The sequence below is a fragment of the Equus przewalskii genome, chromosome 10, assembly GCF_037783145.1.
Source record: "Equus przewalskii isolate Varuska chromosome 10, EquPr2, whole genome shotgun sequence".
Lineage (NCBI taxonomy): Eukaryota > Metazoa > Chordata > Mammalia > Perissodactyla > Equidae > Equus > Equus przewalskii.
The window spans coordinates 26,624,201-26,643,469 of NC_091840.1; the positions used below are offsets into that span (position 1 = coordinate 26,624,201).

The following is a 19,269-nucleotide window of genomic DNA, read 5'->3' on the forward strand; positions in this document are numbered from 1 at the left end:
ATTTGGAAACAACCAAAATGTCCATCAACAGCAGGATGGATAAATATTTATGTACTGTAATACTAAATAACAATGAGAATGAACAAATTATTGCTACACACAACACCATGGACAAATCTCACAAACAAGATATTGAGGGAAAGAAGCAGAAGTAAAAGAATACAAAGTTCAAAGACATACGGAACTAATCTAAAACTAAAGTGTTAAAAGTCAGAATAATGGTTACCTTGGGGCAGGAGTTAGCAACCTGACGAATTTCCTGTGTGTGCAGCCCATCCCACCCTAGTCCGAACACAATGTGTACCTACACACGTAGGCACTTGCCTTGACTTGAATACTCATTATTCTTTACGTTTTCCAACAACTGCTATGAGTTCAACATCTAGCACGGGATTTAAACAGACTGTTCAGAACCATTACAAACAAGTTATACTGATCTGCCATTAAAATTTAGAAGGTAAGAAGCAAAAACGTTACCAGACTGGAGAATTACAAAAACAAAGAAAAAAACATGGGCATCACAGAAGGATGAATTGGAATCAGTCTTTTTAAGGTCATGTTGGTGATATCTATTAAAATAAGCAATGTGTAGATCCTTTGACCCAGTATTACTCAGTTTATTTACCCTACAGAAATACACCAATACCCAAGGACATGAAAATGGATGTTCTATGCAACATATCTTATAATAACTCCCAAATTGGAACCACCCCTAAATTTGTCATTAGGTGAAGTGAATTATGATAGTCATACAATGGACTACAATGCAGTGGCTTTGCTACATGCAAGTTATGTTATCTAGGGTATATTAACCTCTCTGGGCCTCAGTTTCCTTATTTATAATTGAGGAATAATGGTAGTATATCAGAGTTGATATTAGAATTAAGTGAGTTAATATTTATTCGTAAAAGGTATAGAACAGTACCTGGCACACATGTGTTTTTCAAATACAACAAATAAAGGTACAGTTAAAAGAAATACAGTATATCTATATGTACTAGCATGGGATGGTGCCTAGAAGTGAATGGAAGGATACTGAATACATACTGCTATATCTGAAAATAAAAAATGCAAAACCCAGTATAATATGATGCCACTAAGATGCCTACAAAGCCAAAACTGAACTGACTGTCTCCCCAAAATCTGCTCTTTCCCATAATCTTCTTACTCAGGCAAAAATCTTTCACCTATCCTTTCACTCTCCTCTTTCCCTCACAGTGCATATCCAATCTATCAGCAAATTCTGTCCATTTTACCTTCAAAATAAATCTAGAATCTGACTACTTTTACCAACTCCGTCACTCCCACCTTGGTGTAAGACATCATCTCTTGTCTGGATTACTACAACTATCTCCTGACTAGTGTCTCTGTTCTAGCCTTTGTTCCCCTGTATTCTTAAAATAGTAGCCTGGGTAGAGTCAGATAGTGACTGACTGCTCAAAATCCTTCAGTGGCTTCCTGTCACATTAAAAAAAAAAAAAAAAAAAACAACTTACAACGGTCTACAACATCTTTCAGGATCCGATGTGTCATGCCCCACTGCTCTTTGCTCCTCTGGAGAACTTTTGTCTCCTGACCCAAATGTTATGGACTCAACTGTGTCCTCTCCAAATTCATATGATGAAGCCCTAACCTCCAATGTGACAATATTTGCAGACAGGGCCTTGAAGGAGGTAATTAAGGTTAAGTGAGGTCATAAGAGTGGAGTTCTAATCCAACAGGACTGGTGTCCTTATAAGAAGAGGAAGAGAGGGGCCAGCCCTGTGGTCTAGTGGTTAAGTTAATGTGCTCCACTTTGGCAGCCTGGGTTCAGTCCCCAGGCATGGACCTATACCACTCGTCAGCAGCCCTGTGTCACAGTGACCCACACACAAAATAGAGGAAGACTGGCACAGATGCTAGCTCAGGGAGAATCTTCCTCAGCTGGAAAAAAAAAAAAAAAAGGAGTGGGGCCACCAGGGCTCTTTTTCCCCACACATGCACAGAGAAAAGGTCACGTCAGAACCAGAGAGAAGGCCACTGCCCACAGGCCAAGGAGAAAGATCTCAGAAGAAACCAAACCTGTCAGCATCTTGATCTTGGACTTCCAGCCTCCAGAACTGAGAAAATAAATTTCTATTATGTAAGCCACCTAGTCTGTGGCATTCTGTTATGGGAGCCCTAGGAGACTCATACAGGAACTAAATGCCATTAAGTTAACCTTGGAGACAAGCTTTTATACAAGGGGTTTATCATGTGACTTGGACAGAGAGCTGGCTTATAACCTATAGAAACAGGTCCTGACTGATTCTATGGCAGTTTGCTAATCACTGTTGGTTTGTGTAGCTTTGTTGTAATGTATCACTTAATAGCAAGATTGTGGAGAAGGAGACATAAAGCCTCAATATATCACTAACTGCCAGAGATTTCCTATATTTACCTAAAGGAACATGACCATTGTTCTAACTGGCTTAACTTTATCTGCAAAAATTTCTTGAAGTTCTATTAATCACTTTGTTCCCTTTAAGCATTCTGGCTTATCCCTATTTATAACTCCTTAAGCTTTCCAACCCATTAGACTTTCTGTTTAATTGATTTCCATTTGGCATCATATTCTTACTTTTGCCTCAAAAACAACATTTGATAATCAACCCATTCACTAACCACCTCTTTCAAAATATATTTACTAATCTCATAAGGATGATCTGTATCTGTATTATTTCTTAGCAAGCATACAGCACACAAGAAAGGGCATTTAGCACATGCAAACTACATATGGTTACACATGACTTGTCCCTTACCCTGTCTGTTATTATTTTTTTAATAGGCTTTATTTTTTAGAGAAGTTTTAGGTTCACAGCAAAACTGAGCTAAAAGTACAGAGTTCCCATATATCCCCTGCCCCCACACACCCACATCCTCCCCCACTATCTACATCCTGCACCAGAGTGGCACATTTGTTAATAATCAACGAACCCACACTGACACACCATTATCACCCCAAGTCTACAGTTTACATTAGGATTCACTCTTGGTGTTGAATATTCTATAGATTCGGACAAACGTATAATGACATGCATCCACCATTATAGTTTCATACAGAGTAGTTTCACCGCCTTAAAAATCTTCTGTGCTCCACCTAGTCATCCCCCCCCCTCCCCCTTAACCTGGCAACCACTCATCTTTTTACTCTCTCCATAGTTTTACCTTTTCCAGAATGCCAAATAGTTGGAATCAGACAATACGTAGACTTTTTCAGACTGGCTTCTTTCACTTAGTACTATGCATTTAAGGTTCCTCCATGTCTTGATCGCTTATTTCTTTTTAGCAACGAATAATATTACATGGTATGGATGTACCACAGTTTATACCTATCCGTTATTTTCCTAAGACATACAGTCATAAAATTACAAGCCTTAAATGCTCATGATCTCTTCTAAGCACTAAAGTTAATTTTCTTCATCCACAAACAGTGGTATTTTAAGATATTTCATTAATATTGTTGCATATTACAGGCTTGTATGTTGACAGAGATTTCCACCTTTTCCCTATGTTTTTGAAGCAAAATTAATGACAAGTGTGCTTAAACCAAGCTCTATCTCAGTTTGTTATATAAATATATTTTACCTGTTACACTACTTAACGCTACTAATTTTATTTTTTCAGGCAGCAAAAAATCCAGACTATAAGTAGAACATATTCATCTCAAAATACAAATTGACAACACTGATGGAACTGTAATTTACTACAGCCTATAATTTTTATTAGCCTGATGCATCATTACTGTATTCTGATTTTATCTCCCATCCATAACTACGTTTTTTAAGACCCAAGTAAAATCTCCAATTACTTGAAAATAAATAATGGTTTTTCAAATTTCACAAATACATCAACTACCCTAACAATACTGAAAAACATTCTTAAGTGATATAATTAACAAAAAGACAAAACTAAAATAAACTCTTCTTCCACCTATTTGTCTCTAAAACCAAAACAGAAAAGTCTCTAGAGTTAGACCATTTTCCATTCTATATGCCTCCAAATATTTCCTTTTAGTGCCAAATGTTTTAAATATAATTACAATAGGCTGGTAAAGCAGAAAGAGACAGAAATAAGGAAGGGGAAACTGAAAATCTGAAAACTAACAAAACAAACAACTAATATAACTTTGTATAAGGTATCTCCTAGGACAATATACTATTTTATAAAAGTGAGACACAATAATGTATAGTTTATTTATTCTTTTTTCATATTCATTTTCACTATTTTACATCCCTAGAGAATTTTTTTTTTTTGAGGAAGATTAGCCCTGAGTTAACATCTGCTGCCAATCCTCCTCTTTTTGCTGAGGGAGACTGGCCCTGAGCTAACATCTGTGCCCATCTTCCTCTACTTTCTATGTGGGACGTCTGCCACTGCATGGCTTGTCAAGTGGTGCATAGGTCCACACCTGGGATCCGAACCAGCAAACCCTGGGCTGCCAAAGCGGAACATGCGAACTTAACTGCTGTGCCACTGGGCCAGCCCCTCTAGAGACGATAATTTTAAAACTTACCTTATTGTATAATAGGGGATGATAAAATTCACTAATTAACTTGAGAATGTATCTCATCAATACAGAAAATGAAATTTGAAACAAGTGTATTTAAGGAATATTTTCTATCTTTATTACAGAGCTATAGGCTTTTACTATTCATTCAAGTCCAGAGGTTTTTCCTAGAATAATATACTTCATTTACTCATAAGATCTGGGTGGCAAAAAACCTCTCTCCAAAATTTATAATGTATTCAATTCCGCATTCACATTGTAAATTTTCCTTGGGCAAGAAAAGATTTGTACCCCATAAAACATGTATTTTGTTAGCAAAACCTAACCACTGAATCAGAAAATCAAAGTTCCTTCTAAAAAGGAAGTTTCAACATCTTTATATTAATCACTTTCTTAAAACTTTTCATATTTTTTGTTCATGTGATCTTAGGGGCTATTTTAAATAATCAACCCTGGGTGTTACCCCATAATTCACCAGTCATGGCTCCTAAAACATTCTATCTACCTCTAATTTTAAAATAAAAGTGGACAAATTATCTCTTGGTTAAAATGTCTACATAAATTAGATTTATATCTATAGGAATGATAATCAGCTCCTCTAGCCTAAGTATTATCCACTTCCATCTTCCTCTCCACTCCCATAAAAGAATAAATTATAGCCTATTCACCTCAGTCTACTTACTTGAGGCCCTTAAATGATTATTTCTCTATTTAAGATTAAACAGAAGGTTTGCTATTTTGTATAGTTATATCCAGATGTATCATTGATAACTAATTCTACAAAGCAAAACAAGAACGCTAATACATTACCTATTACTAGTATACAATCAAAGCATTACAAAGATGGTTCAAACATTAAGTTATCTACTTCCCCACTTATGAATTCAGAACTAAACAAGTCAGGATGGCAAGGAGAAACCCAAGGGATATCTTCCCAAAGTGGTTGTTTACTATTATTCAACTCTGCAAAACTATACAGGCTTCCAGATAGCCAAGTTAGGTTATTTCAAGTTCTGACACCAGCAGGATACAGCTACTTAAAAGGGGTTGGAGGGCCGGCTCCATGGCATAGTGGTTAAGTTCACACGCTCCACTTTGGTGGCCCAAAGTTTTGCCTGTTTGGATCCTGGACACAGACATGGCACCACTCATCAGGCCATGCTGAGGCAGCATCCCACACAGCAGAGCCAGAAGGACCTGCAACCAGAGTAAACAACTATGTACTGGGGGGACTTTGGGGAGAAGAAGAAGGAAAAGAAAAAAAAAAAGATTGGCAACAGATGTTAGCTCAAGTGCCAATCTCAAAAAGTAAAAATAATACAAGGGGGTGGGGGAATCACAAAACGTAGTATATCCATATGAGGGAATATTATTCAGCCCTAAAAAGGAATGAAGTACTGATACATTCTACAACACGGATGAACCTATGCTAAGTGAAAGAAGCCAGTTACAAAGGATCATATGTTGTATTATTCCATTTATACGAAACGTCCAGAATAGGCAGATCTATAGAGACAGAAAATAGATTAGTGGTTGTCAGGGGCTGAGGGGATGCAGAGAACGAGGACTGAGTACTAACAGGTATGGGGTTTCTTTTTGGAGTGATGAAAATGTTCTGGAATTAGACAGACATAGTAGTTGCACAACCTTGTGAATATACTAAAACCCACTAAATTGTACACTCTAAAATGGTGGGCTTTGGGGCCGGCCCAGTGGTGCAGCGGTTAAGCGTGCACGTTCCAATTCGGCTGCCCAGGGTTCACTGGTTCAGATCCCAGGTGCGGACATGGCACTGCTTGGCAAGCCATGCTGTGGTAGGCATTCCACGTATAAAGTAGAGGAAGATGGGCACAGATGTGCGCTCGGGGCCAGTCTTCCTCAGCAAAAAGAGGAGGATTGGCAACAGTTAGCTCAGGGCTAATCTTCCTCAAAAAAAATAAATAATAAAATAAAATAAAATGGTGGATTTTATGGTAAGTGAATTATATTTTTTAAAGAGGTGGTAGGAGGGTCATTCAAAATCTATCCTTAAAACAAGCATCAGAAAATTACATCTTAATTTAATAGTAACCTATTTTTTAAAGGAAAAGGTGGGAAGTAAAATCATAGGAGAACAAAAAGAAAATCTCAACATCTAGTAAATACTTGTTGAATATATGAATGAATATGCAGTGAAGAGTTTTAAAGTGATAACAGACATTAAGCCAAAGTAACCCTGAAGTTATTTAAAAATCAGATTATATGAGAGCACAAATCATAAATACTCTATTTTCATTAAAATTCCCTCATCTTTTCTTCCTCAGATAATTCACAGTAGAAAGAATAGGCAGATGGTTGCTAAGCTGTAGGAACATGCACTCCCATACCTCAACACTTCAGCAAAATCTTGTACCATCTACCAAGGCTGTTAAGCTGAGGCAAAGACCGGCCAGATATTAACGAAAGAATTCCTTTTTCTCTTGGACATATAGCTAGACCACATATGCCAGCCTCTGTATTTAGTTTCTGACTGAGTTATAGCAATGAGGTAGAAGCAAAAGCTCTGTGCGCCATTCCTAGGCCTGGCCCAATAAAAACCTTCCACAGACAATCAGTTGTCCATTCCCTTTTCCCTTCCTCCAACTTAATGCAGGTGAATATGACGAACTTGGAGCTCTAAATGGAGAGGGCCTACGTCATCAAAGCAGTGACCTACCTACCAAAAACATCCATTTTAAACTTCACATAAACAAGAAGTAACATGTAACATTTAAGTCATTATATGTGTTTTTTGTGGCTTGTTTGCTACAGCAACTAAAGTTTATTTTAACTCATATTAGCTTATAAACATGCATTAAATCTTCTTAAAAGGCATTCTAAATCATCAAAAGTATGTCACTCCATGGTGATTTAAAAACAGGTAATGTCTTTGTTATTCTGAACGATTTTCTGAAGGTTATTCTGGAGATTAATTTCTCCAACCTAACACCTCCAGCAAGTACCTTGACTGAAACCGTCTATGACTTTCCGTATTTCATGTTTTCTTTACCTGTACTGTGATTCTAAATATTAGTATTATCTTTCTAGGTATATGAGTTAACCACCAAGGTCATATAAATACAAATTCAGAACCTCTCATTCTTTCTGAAGATACTTAACAACACTCAAGACAACAATATAGTCAACGGACTCAGTTTTCTCAAGGCCTAAGTCACATGAGCTGGTTCAGTGTTTAACTGAGAAGTACCTTCAAATGCTGGGAAGAGCCATCTCTTTAAAGTCCTAAATGCCACTAAGTAATCAGAAAAGGGAAAAGAAAAGAGAAGAAGAAGGGAAGGGGAAAGTGGCAAAGAAAGGCCCAACTGGGCAAGGATGGTAGACATACATCCCCCAAAGCCCCAAGTACCATAAAGTCAACAACCTATGCCCATATTGTTGCATTAGAGCTGAAGTGTAGTAAAAGATCATTTCTTGTTTAACAGTTCCCATGTGAACCCAAACCTCAAAATGATCTCAGGAAAAATCCAAAAAGCTTACCATTTTACTCAGCAAACTAGCCACAACCTGAGATTAACTGGAAATAAACAAGATTCTGTTCACCCTTCCTATCCTGAAACAACAGATAACTCATCTGCCATTTTCTTATTAACTACTAATATTCTGGGGAGGAAAAAAAATCAAACAAATCAATGCATCTAAAAAGGAAAAGGGGGGCAGGGGCAAGAAAAAAGAATCAAAGACTAATCCAAAATTTTGCCCTTATAATAGCTAATGGAGATATAGTTCAGCCTCATTTTGAATGCTCTTTCTTTCTATCTATCTTTCCAAAGAGCAAGAGGATATGATTAAGGCAGGAAGAGCCACCTGCTCTGCCTGCTCAAAATCAGAGCTTACCTCCTTAGATTGATGGCCTTTGCCAAGTTTGGAACACCTTCCATCTCTGTTGTCTTCTGCCCCATCAGACTGCTGATAGGCCTATGGGGGGAAGAAAGAGAAACAGACCCGCTAGAACGCCATATCCAACTCATTATTTGCCTTCTCAAAAGGAATCATCAGTTCTTACTATTCACGGAAGGCAGATAATCTGACTGGTGCTTGGCCTCAGAAGATTGACATTGTTCTTTCAGATGCTTTTCTTTGAACAATTTAGTATCAAGAGTCTCAACAGGTAAGAAAGAATCAAATGCTGACTTCGGAGCAAACGAATCTCAGACAACCACATCAATACAGTAATAAAAACCCGTCCTCTGCCAACTAAGTCCTTCACTATGTCAAAAAACTTCAAAAGATTTTCAGACAGATAAATGGTATTAATCAGTGACACAGTGTGAAATGCTTAAGGATTCCCATGAATCAATGACCATATCCCTAAAACACAGTAGGATAACTACAAAGAATCCCAGTGGTAGGGGCTTCTAGAGATCTGACCTAGTCACTGCCTCGAAGATGCTCCCAAGCCATCACAGCAGAAAATGCACTATGTTCCCACTAACGTCTCTGCGTAGGGAGAGTCCATGCTTTCCCTCAGCACATATTCCTATGTCCACCTTCACGGTCAAGAAACACTTCCTCATGATCAACCAAAACCAATAAATTCATTTTCTCTAATTTTCTCAGAAAAACAACTTGGTATCTTCCTTATCCATCTCTTTATATGCTTGAAGGAGTAATCAAATCATTCACGTTTATTCTGTTCTCTAAACTAAATCACCACAAATCCTTTAACTCTTACAAAATTAATTTTCCATGAAACCTTTAGTTCTAGATATTAAATATAAACTACAACCTTAAGGTTCTCAACAGACAACATCAGACTACAGAAATGAAAGAGTCTAAGTATAAAAAATAAAACATAATAAAACAGATCTGAAGATCACACAGTATATTATCTACTGAAGCAGAAGTAGTAAAATGTTTGCATAAATTATCTTGTGCCTAATTTTCTGCTTTTCCCTCTCATATTGAGGCCGTAAAAAAGAAACAGCCTTGGGGCCAGCCTGATGATGCAGAGGTTAAGTGCGCACGTTCCACTTCAGTGGGCCAGGGTTCCCCAGTTCAGACCCCGGGGGCGGACATGGCACCACTTGGCAAGCCATGCTGTGGTAGGCATCCCACGTATAAAGTAGAGGAAGATGGGCATGGATGTGAGTTCAGGGCCAGTCTTCCTCAGCAAAAAGAGGAGGATTGGCAGCAGTTAGCTCAGGGCTAATCTTCCTCAAAAAAATAAAAGAAACAGCCCTTAAGTACAGTTTATTAAGTATATGGATATCCTTAATATTGCAAAGAACTAGATTCGAGTAAAATGGACTAAAAAAGTAACTTTCTATATAATGAATTTCATTTTGTCTTTTTCTAAAATCAGGAGATATAAATCTGAAACTCCTAAAGCTGCCTTATTAAAAAATGTGCTTTCAGGGGGTGAGCCCCATGGCCAAGTGGTTAAGTTTGTGCACTCCATTTCAGCAGCCCAGGGTTTGCTGGTTTGAATCCTGTGCACAGACTTACACACTGCTCATCAGGTCACACTGTGGTGGCATCCCACATAGAAGAACTGGAATGACCTACAACTAGGATATACAACTATGCAATGGGGCTTTGAGGAGGAAAAAGAAAAACAGAGGAAAATTGGCAATAGATTTTACCTCAGGGTCAATCTTCCTCACTAAAAAAACAAAACTGTGCATTCAAGAAAAATACAAATCATCAGTTATCTACTTTCATCATTCTGAAAATAATGTAGAGGGATTATCTACTGACAAGATAAAATTAAAATGGAAAAAGTGACCTGTTACAATATTATTCAAATTTTCAGAATATTAACATTCATTGCCGATTGCAAAGTACCATGAAGCGAATGAAAAAAACTTTTTATCCACCTGAAATTTTTTTTAAGTGATTTGAAAATAGTGAACAAAAATGTTTAGGCCCTTTCAACTATTAACTTTGGTATGAAACTAGACCTAGTTACTTAAAAACGGTTTTTCTTCTGTGTTGTGAAAATTCTCAATTTATCAACCACATCATTAACAGAGAGACTTTGCTTGTAAATAATTTCCAAATTTAAAGTCTGTTTTAAGCCACTTATTCCTTTAAAATAAAAAATATGTTAATGATTATACTACTTCCCCATACTTGCCATATAGTGGTGTGCTAATTCTTTTGATCAAGAAATAAGGAATATTTTCTTTCCACTAACCATAAATGTTTTAAGGTAAAGGCTTGAAGATATTTTATTAGACTAAAATCTTGATAAGAAATCTAAAAAGCAAATGAATGTTACATGGGGGATGGAAATGGCAGAAAGGTCAGAGAACATGGCTCTACCACAAATGTTATCAGTTGTCAGTATCATTTTTCCATTTAACTTAAAAAAATGGATTTTCATTCAAAGAAATGAAGGGAAGAATCAGAGAAGAGTCTTTAAGTGATTAAAATTATCGCCATCTAAATCTCCTGCCATCTCCACAATTCAAGGGGAAAGTCATCCATTATAAACCCAAGGAATTTGAGGGCCAGAGAATTCTCCCCAGAGAATCAAATAATAAATGGTTCTATATCAGCTCTGCATGCTACTATGTTGTAAATAATGATTCAAATTCATAAGTTTTGATAAACAAAATGAAATATGATACTAAATCTTACTTCTCCAATTCTGTTCACATTAAAAATGACCAAACACTATTAGATACCAAGAATCACTAAAATGTTCATATTCCTTGACCTACTTCCCCAAATATATTCTAAGAAAATTATCCAAAGAGAGGGAAATCTATATGTGTGAAAAAATATTCACTGTAATGTGAAAAATACTAGAAAAAATGTCCAACCAATCAACAGGAGAAGTGTTTTTGTTTTTGTTTTTGTTTTTTTTTTATTGGCACCTGGGTTAACATCTGTTGCCAATCCTTACTTTTCTTCCTCTCCCAACCCCCCCCCCCCCCCCAGTACATAGTTGTATATTCTAGTTGTAGGTCCTTCTGGCTCTGCTACATGGGACGCCACTTCAGCATGGCCTGATGAGCTATACTAGGTCCGCGCCCAGGATCTGAACTGGCAAAACTCCAGGCTGCCGAAGCAGAGTTCTCGAACTTAACCACTGAGCCATGGGGCTAGCCCCTGGTTTTTTAAAAATTTATCTATGGGGCCAGCCCAGTGGCGCAGCGGTTAAGTTCACACGTTCTGATTTGGTGGCCTGGGGTTCGCCAGTTTGGATCCTGGGTACGGGACCGCTTGACAAGCCATGCTGTGGTAGGTGTCCCACATATAAAGTAGAGGAAGATGGGCACGGATGTGAGCTCAGGGCCAGTCTCCTCAGCAAAAAGAGGAGGACTGGCACCAGATGTTAGCTCAAGGCTAATCTTCCTCAAAAAAATAAATAAATAAAATCTGAAAAAAATAATTTTCCTATATTTATTTGTGCCACGAAGGATTGGAGATAGCTTACAAGAATATATCTTAACAATTAATTATATATGTATAAAATGTGGACCAAGGAAAAAAACAATTTAAATATGCCAATCAAGTAGGGTCCAAACTAATTATGGTCACACTGAGTAACCAAGGTGAAAAAACAAAGTGGCCATTAAATAATTCTCATTAGACAAAGGGGAAAGCATAGTTTCTCAGAGAAAACAAGAATTGTTCGTAGACAGCATACCTTCTGAATGACAGGTGTAGACAGATATTTAACAAATAATAATTAAAGATTATACAAGGAAAATACGTATGATAATGTTAAGGAAAAGAAACAAAATTATATGTACATTCTAACTGCAGTGATATAAGAACACGGTACACATGGAAAAAAGACTAGAAGGTCATACATAACCTTATCCCCCCACAGAACTATGATTTCTTTGACTGCAGTGACCATATCATACTCTTCTGTACCACAACCATACCTAGGCTGAATGCCAGGCATACAGTAGTAGTTTAATATTTTTAATATTTATAGCTGTCTATATTTACTTGACTTATTTAAGATAATATTTGGCTTAATGGCTTACAAGATGGAAATACTCGATATACAACAGAGCTAATGAATATAAAGTATTTTCTGACTAAGAACCCATTACTGCCACACCTTGAGTAGCAAGGTTGATTGTAGACTCCTTACACAGTTGAAAAGCACCAACAGCCTTTCTCAATCCACAACTTCCTTATTCCTCTCCACATATATTTCAGCTTCTTCCTTAAGACTCACAAGGTGTTAACTACCAAGAAGTGTTATTGTTACTTCCAAATAAGGAATAACATACAGCATGTTAAAAAATGTTTTATTCATGTTGCAAAACCAAAGATACTTCTTATATAGTTCAAATATTGAAAAGAGAGCAACCAGAAATTTCTAAAATCAAACATGACCACAAAACCGTAACAAAATTTTTATAGACTGAACTTCTCAATTGTAAAATCATACCACAACCTGAGAGATTCATACTATCAAAAGCTGTGAAGTGTCTCCTTTAATTCAGTTCCTATTTCTTGACATTTTCTTGCTTCTCTAATAGCAAGCAACTACAACCAAAATTTCCCCTTTTAACATAGGAAGTAGTCTTTAAAGCAGAAGCTGGACTTTTTTTGTGGCTATTTTTTAAAAGGGATATGTGCTCTAAAACATGTCAATCAGAATTGACAGTCTTTTAAAATTAAATACTAAACATATTAAATATAAACATGGAAATTGGACAAGATACTGTTATCATTATGGCATTCAAAAACACAGCACTAAACAGAAAAAACTATACCCATCCCTCCTCTACAACAGGTATCCATCATTGGTAATTTCTGTGGCCTTAAATAAGTGCTTATTTAAAACAGATGTTAATAACACTAAAAAATACATTTAAAACATTTAAAAAGTTTAAAAAATAAAAATAGATGTTAGGTTACAGTAACTTTAATAAAAATCACTGCATATTCTTTAAATAGTAGAATTAAGATTAAATAGTCAAGATATTCTGTTTCCTACTATACAAGAAAGAATTAATATACTCTGACATACATCCATTTACATTGGCTTTCATCTTTTAAAAAACATATTCCCAGTCCTGGTTTTCCAATAAGATAGGGCATTGATGATACTTGAGGATTACTTCCTACCACCACCTTTTTAAAAAATAAAGGACTTTGATTCATATTGGAGATTTGAGGGGTTGGGGGGGGAGCTAAGAGAGTAAAGCGAAAAAAGAGTCAAACTCTTTTTCCCTCCAAAACTTTTTTCAGATGTTTAAATGTGGTAAGATAAAGACTTGGAAGAAAATTTTAAGATAGACTTCATATCATACTCAATTAAGGCTTAGAGAAAAACAGAAGGAAGAGAGAGGAAAACAATTAGATGGCAAAGAGAAAAATACTCCAAAGTATCAAAGGAGAAGGAGTTAAGTTCCAAAGCATTAATAAAAGAAGATTTATCATGGACCAAGAGAATTAGTGTTATCAGCTTTGTGCATCTGAATAGTCGATTTTGATTAATCACAGCTGTAAGTTCTTTAACAAGATTTAGACATGAAGATTTACTTCAAAATGGGATAGCAGACTCCTAGGAGGAGAAGTTCTTGGAGGGATATTATACTAATAACAAAAAATAAAGTTTTCAGGTCAAATTTAGCTCAAGATCATACCCAACACTTGGTGAAGAATTTCCTCATCCTGTCCCTAAAGAATTATCATTATTTTTAAATAATACTTTATTTTTAAAAATTACTTTGAATTAAGATGGAAAACATAGGGGGCCGGCCCTGTGGCCGAGTGGTTAAGTTTGTGCACTCTGCTTTGGTGGCCCAGGGTTTTGCAAGTTCGGATCCTGGGCATGGACCTAGCACCGCTCATCAAGTCATGCTGAGGCAGCAGAGTCCCACACAGCAGAGCCAGAAGGACCTACAACTAGAATACACAACTATGTACTAGGGGGCTTTGGGGAGAAGGAGAAGAAGAAGAAAAAAAAGATGGAAAACATAGTAATCAGTACTTCTGAGAAAGGAATATGAGGATGGATAATACTTCTTACTTCAATTCTGTTCACATTAAAAATGACCAAATGCTATTATGTACCAAGAACCACTAAACAGAACATGACAATTCCAAAAAAGAATATGCCAATTCCAAAAGAGATGGCTATGACTCATTGGACTGGATGACAAATTAAGAGACTACTATATTTTGTTTACATTTACTAGAAAGGAACAGGGTGCAGGTTCTTTAAATTTCAGTAATAAAAAGGATAAAGTGTATATGAAAAAATTAGTAATTCACCCCATTTAGTTACTTTTGTGAAAAAATCAGCAGTATCTCCTCTGAAGGAAAGAGGTATTTTAAGGTACTTTGATATCAAAGACACAATTTTAAGTACAAGGTAATTCTTCCTTTCATATCTCCCTTATCATAGAAGCAGATTGCTTAATGCATAAAAGGATTCTAGACAATGAGTTCCTTTCTAAGTTAAAAGAAAATTTCCTTATCTAAAACTTGGTACTCTTCAGAAATCAGAAGGAAAACTTAATAGGTAAAACAATGAGAAGTCAGTTCTGTCAACTGTGCCTTTAGTATTTGGTTCTAAAATACTATATAAGCCCTGATATAAAAACACAGTCAAGGGCCAGCCCCAGTGCCCTAGTGGTTAAGTTTGACACACTCCACTTTGGTGGCCTAGGTTCAGCTCCTGGGCATGGACCTACAACACTCGATGGTTAGCAGCCATGCTATAGTGGCAGTGGCTCACATACAAAAAGAGGAAGATTGGCAACAGATGTTAGCTCATGGTGAATCTTCCTCAGCAAAAATAAAAAAAAAAACACAGTCAAGTTAGGATTAAAATATTATCTCTAATAGCCAATTTTTCTTCTTTTTTGAATAGAGAATACTAATTTTTATTTTATTTTAATTTTTTGCTGAGGAAGATTCGCCCTGAGCTAACATCTGTGCCAATCTTCGTCCACTTTATATGTGGGTAGTCACCACAGCTTGTCTGACAAGTCGTGTAGGTCCACACCTGGGATCTGAACTCACAACCCAGGCCATTGAAGCAGAGCACGCCAAACTTAACCACTACGCTACAGGGCCAGCCCCAAGAATGGTAACCCTTGAAATCTACCAAAAGCTTGCAATTGCCACAAGACTGTTTCTCTAGATGAGTGGTACTCATTGCAATGTGACTCCAGTAATTTATTTGTTAGTATATGCACTGTGGACTTCATCAAACAGCTCTCTAAGACCTCAAATTTCTATAATAGAATCACAGAAGCCACCAGATGTATTCAACGTTAACAAAGGAAGGGTACAGCACTGTAGGTATCTACAAGCCTAAAAAGTACAAAGACACGACCACGTGGCTCATTTTGTCTCACTCTAGTTGGCTTCTGTTACCAACATCCATTGGTTCCCTTCTACAACATCTGCTTAATAGCCCTGTGAGTTCTCCTTGAATTCTAGAAGGCTTGAACTCCAGATTCTCAGTGGTAGTAGGTTAGCTCTATTAGGTTCTTCCAGAGTCCTGGAGGGAGCAGTCAGGTATCTCACACACTCCAAGCCTGGTAGTGAAGACTATACACCATGAATGCCAGTCCCTTAATAACAGGCGTCACTGCGTAGCCTGAACGGGTGATGTGAGAGGAGTAACTGTTGGCCATCTCTTGCTCCCCACGGGGCTGAGAGTTCACAATGCGGGGGGTGGGGGAGAACTGGAGCGCTCTCTGCCTGCCTGAGTCAAACATGAAAACAGGCCATGAAGTTTCTCCCCATTTCTGTTTCTAATTTTGACTTAATTAAGTCCACTTTCATTAGCCAAAAAGAGGAAATCATCCTTGGGGTCTGAAACCATAATTATTTTTACATCAAGAATAATATATGAAATTATATTAAAAATGATATGATCCTGAAAAATGACATTCTGTTCCTCTAAATGCCCCCAGTTTTCCACCAGAAAAGGAAAAGAGATTTCAGTAATTTTTTATATATACTTCAAAGCTAGAGTTTCTCTCACATTTTTAAATTTCAGAGCAATACAGGAACCAATGCAACTTTGTGTACCTGGTCAAAATCGGAAAGAATGATCCACATATACACACACCCCAGAATCCAGCACAATGGATAAAGCACATTGTTAACTGCAAACAAAGGCTGAGAGCTAAATTGAAGAAGAGAGTCTTACAGGTATCTTCGATTTAGTCATTTCTCCAGACATAGGCACCACGTGAGAATGTGAACAAAAAAGAACTGAACCTAGTTCCCGGGTCCCACTCTCGAGTCTGGGATGACAATTCCAAGCACGTAGCTGAAACCCTAGTCAAATGTCAGGATGAGTCACTGCACCATTACAGCCCACTCTTTCATGTGTACTGATGAGGGGAAGTATTTTTACTTACTCTGGTCAGCATAGTTTTTTGCTTTGAGTTCAAGCTGTCTTGTTTGAGATTCTAAAGATTCCACTCGGGTCTGTAAATCCTTTTTTTCCTGTTCTTGAGAGTCTTCAAATTCAATGAATTTCTAATAAAAAAGAAAAATATATTATTTTCACAAGAGAAATGAAAATTTTTTTTAACATTATCAACTCCTGTGTTTCTTGGTATCAAGACACGAGACAATTAGGTAATTAGACATTAACTACTCAAAAAGATCTCAGAATTCTGAACTTAGTTTCTCTATAACTTTAGTTTTCTATAAAAATTAATTTTTAAAACCTCCAAGTATAGAAGGAAAAAGGTGAGAAAATAATTTGTTTATGAGAGTGTTCCCACTTCATACAATGGGCATTCCAAAGGAAATACATGTATCATATTCCAAACATATAAATCCTTTAACAGCATACTGGCATATTTATCTGAGTTCAAGAGAGTTTTTTACATAATTTTATACATAACATGTACAACAAACGGAGAACTGAAGAATTATGAAGTAATTAAAACTGAAACCCATACAGAAAAGTGTATAGTTCACAAAAAACCTAGACATCACTAAATACACCATAGCTTTAATATGAAATGTTTTTGTCCATTACCTACTTTATCTGTCCTGAAACTTTTCAATCACTGTAGTGGACTCTGTTTTTCGTTTGAACACACTGCCTTCCTTCGAGGAACTTCTCCCTAGTTTCATGTTAATTCTATGCAGTCCATGTAATTCGATTGGTGAAGACTCATCTCCCTAGGGATGGGCATATGACTTGAACCAGACTGATCAGGGTCCTCTCCAGGACATCTGCTAGTTATTAGGAAGAATACTACCTCTCTTCCTCTGGAATCACAAACTCTAAGAATCTAGCGGACTTAAGCTGCAGATGGGCATCTTTTTCCAACACATGGAAAGCATATTCTTGAGAATAAAGCCAATACAAAGAAGACAAAGAGCAAGGAGGAAGAAAACCCTAATTAAAGGTACTATTTGAGTTCTAGATTCAGTAGTTCCTGGAGCTGGTATTCCCCAGTGTTTTTTATTTTTTCAGTTACATAAACCAATAAATTCCTATATTACATAAGCTTGTTTGAGTTGGTTTCTATCACAAGAAACTGAAAGCATCCTAATATAGTCATCTACTTTCCCCTCAAGAGCCATCTGACTTCCTTATATTATTAGCCAATGTTTTCCTTATCTTTGACTCTTGAAAGCTACAACCTCTGAAACATTGGTTCTTAATCATTTGGGGGTCCGCAGACACATCTGGGTATTTGATACATCCATAAAACATGTTTCCCCAGAAAAAATGCCCTTACCCCAAATTCCGCCTATTTTTCTCAGGGCTCAGAGACCCCTTAATTCCTTCCACAAACCCCACATTTAGCACCCCTGCCCTATATTTTCTATGGAGATATTCCATATTTGTGAGGCTTCTGGGAAGTCTCAAACAGCCATTGTTTATTTTTCCAGAATATTAATCTAAAGATGTCTAGACATAGAAGGAGTAAAGGTTATAGTAAATATAAGAAAAGAGGCAAACTTGACAAATCATTCATTCAAGAAATGTCTACTGACTACTTACTATGTGCCAGGCACATGGAACATGACAGTACCATACTATCCGTGCTTTCCAAGGGCAGTCACTGGCTACAGATCAAATGCAGGCAGGTGATATAAAGGTTACATTGAACAGAAAAGCAGCAACTATGTAACAGGATGTTGCTGATGAAGTCTGAGTGAGTTATTTCAGCATTTTGCCTGGGGATATAAGCAAAGACTAAGAATTAATAAGAAAATGTAATTATTTTTTGGCCTGCTTTGAAAATGATGCTCCTTTGGCTAAGTGAACTGCTATATCTGGGTAGGTGTTCAGAAATTCTTATTGGAGGCTTCTTTTATGCTATGGATAAAATGCTGTTTTAAAGAACATACAGCAGATGTTTACCAAGTGACACTTAAAATGCTGTGCTAATAAACTCCTAACAAAAAACTTTACCACTAACAGATTGGTGGCTGCCAGGGTCAGGGCTGGGGGTGGGGGAAATGGGTGAAGGTGGTTGAAGGTTACAAACTCCCAGTTATAAGATGAATAAGTTCTGGGGTATAAGGTAGAGCATGGTTAACCACAGTTAACAATACCACCGTATTGTATATTTGAAATTTGCTAAGAGAGTAGATTTTAAAAGTTCTCACCGAAAAAAAAATTTTAACTATGTGAAGCGATGGATATGTTACCTAACATTATTGTGGTAATCATTTTGCAATATATACATGTATCAAATCATTACATTGTACACTTTAAACTTACATAACATTACATGTCAATTATTTCTCAATAAAGCTGGTAAAAAACCCAACTTCACCCCTATTCA

The 19,269-nt window shown here is 36.9% G+C and overlaps 1 protein-coding gene across 5 annotated transcripts in view; it reads right to left on the bottom strand.

The window, feature by feature from the left end:
* The window catches only part of SPAG9 (sperm associated antigen 9), a 126,574-nt gene that overhangs the window by 78,827 nt on the left and 28,478 nt on the right, over positions 1-19,269 (bottom strand). For 4 of the 5 annotated variants that reach the window (XM_070560716.1, XM_070560715.1, XM_070560714.1 and 1 more), the window contains exon 2: positions 16,870-16,990. In XM_070560716.1, the coding sequence (XP_070416817.1) occupies positions 16,870-16,990 (121 nt within the window). Of the gene's footprint in view, positions 1-8,401; positions 8,420-16,869; positions 16,991-19,269 lie in introns of those variants that run through there. The other variant, XM_070560717.1, reaches the window with a different exon arrangement.